We start from the raw sequence: 1,972 nt of genomic DNA on the forward strand, positions 1-1,972 counted from the left end.
CGATTGATATAATGAAGGATTTGTGTGCTAAACGTATACTGAGATTATGAATATATATAATGCTTAGATAGGTGTCGCTATTCAGAATCGGTTAAGACTCAACGACGGTGTCGCTATTCAGAATCGGTTAGGACTCAACGATGGGGACTCTGCTATTCAGAATCTAAAAGACTCAACAGAAAGAAACCAGTAAGGTTTATTATCAAACTTAACCTGATTACAAATGACAACCGAGGCTTCCTTTTATAGGCGAGCCATAATACTATTTACAGATGCTCTGAGACCCACGCACTACGATCGATTACATTATTGATCATTTACATTATTGCTGTGGCTCGTGCACTTATTTAACTTTCAACATAAACCATACACGTTATCTTACATTATTGGTTCCTATGGCCCACATGGCCAGTACATTAAACACACGTATTTACATGCAAAAATTACAAGGACACGTTACATAATGTTACATTATTGATGAGGTCTACTGGGGTCCACTTATATATTCGTTGTTATCTTTAGTCTACATCCCTCACACGCTAAAAAAGACAAATGTTGGAAATTATGATGCTAGGAATGTGTCTTCTTCTTGACAGTATTCGCAACTGTGCCTTGGTGCCCTGGATATCTATTTACATAAACGCCTTTTTATATCTTCTGGAAGAGTAGAAAGTTGTCCTGTGAATGCTTCAAAGGGTTCTTCAAAATTGTTGATTAGATTGAGACCTTTTTCATCAATTTTTTCATTAGTGCTTGAGTAGATTAAGACATTTGTTTGAACGTAAATGATTCTCACATTTTCTTGTTGTTCTTGGCCATTTCCTATTTTTGAGGATCCGAAATAAACTCTTGCTAGTGATGACACCAGATGGTCGAATGTTGGAGTTATTTTTAATGCTTTGTCTCTTGTTGGATAATTACCATTGCTTACTCCGAGATATGTTATTGTAAATGATGGGACAAGTAACTGTTGGTCTTCATTAAATATTGGGTAGCTTGAATGCATTCTAAGAAATATTTCTCTTTCTTTTGCTAAATTGTCTCTGTATCTGGTTATTGCTTCTTGCATTCTTTGAGGGAGTTCCTTGATTTCATGAAGTGTTCTTCCATCGATATATAAGGTATCAATTAATCCATGGACAAAATATTCTGATATTGTTAATGGTGATGCTTCTGGTAAGAAAACTGCTTTAGGGCCAGTTTTCCTATTTTTGGGATAGAACATCATTGTTGCGTAATTTTTGTTGTAATTCACAAGGTTATCCCATAACCTTTGAAAACTGTGTGTGGATGGTTTCTTTTTATCTTCTTTTTCTGTTGTAGAGAGAATACTTTTCATCCTATTCATGGCATTTAAACTTGCTGTTTGACTATAAAGATAATGGTTAAGATTAACCATTCCCGATCCTAAATGTTTTGCTTCATTGGCTGGTTGAGTTGCTATTGTTTTATATGCTTCATTGAATGCTACCATTGCTGCTTCTAGAGTTTTGTAACTTTTATGTGTTACGCTTCTGCCTAATATAAACTGATTTGCTGTTGCCCAGTTTTTGTATATTCCTTTGGATGGTCCTTCAAAAATGACATACCATTTTTTCTTTGGTTCTTCTGGATACGATGTTTGTTGAGATTGTTCTTCTTCTTCAGTCATTTCATACCAGCTTTATTTTTTGGGTGTTTCTGGTTCTTCTATGTTAATGAAGTTGGTTTATGTGGTGTTTGTGAATTTGGTGTTTGTGTTGATGTGGATGATGAGGGTGTTGTTAACGAAGGTGATTCTTCCTTGATTTTTTCTGGGGTTTCTTTTTTGACTGCTTTTTGTTGGGTTAAAATGTTTAAGGTTTCTAGTAATTCCTCCTCCTCCCTCTGAAAAATTGATAGTTGTCGTTGCTGTGTTTGAATCTGTTCTCTTTTTTGTTGTAATTGGTGTTGAATCTGCTTGATGACTGCTTCCATTGTTGAAATACCTGCA

General features: G+C 35.3%; 1 protein-coding gene across 1 annotated transcript; it reads right to left on the reverse strand.

Moving 5' to 3' along the window:
- Positions 1-628: 628 nt before the first annotated feature.
- On the reverse strand, positions 629-1,651 carry LOC139853571 (uncharacterized). Its single transcript, XM_071842956.1, has one exon. It carries the CDS (start codon positions 1,649-1,651, stop codon positions 629-631), a length of 1,023 nt encoding a protein of 340 aa, XP_071699057.1.
- Between the last annotated feature and the right edge of the window lie 321 nt (positions 1,652-1,972).

This window comes from Rutidosis leptorrhynchoides, chromosome 6, assembly GCF_046630445.1.
Source record: "Rutidosis leptorrhynchoides isolate AG116_Rl617_1_P2 chromosome 6, CSIRO_AGI_Rlap_v1, whole genome shotgun sequence".
NCBI lineage: Eukaryota > Viridiplantae > Streptophyta > Magnoliopsida > Asterales > Asteraceae > Rutidosis > Rutidosis leptorrhynchoides.

Coding starts and splice junctions, on each gene's coding strand:
- LOC139853571 (XM_071842956.1), bottom strand. CDS start 1,651: ATGACTGAAGAAGAAGAACAATCTCAACAAACATCGTATCCAGAAGAA.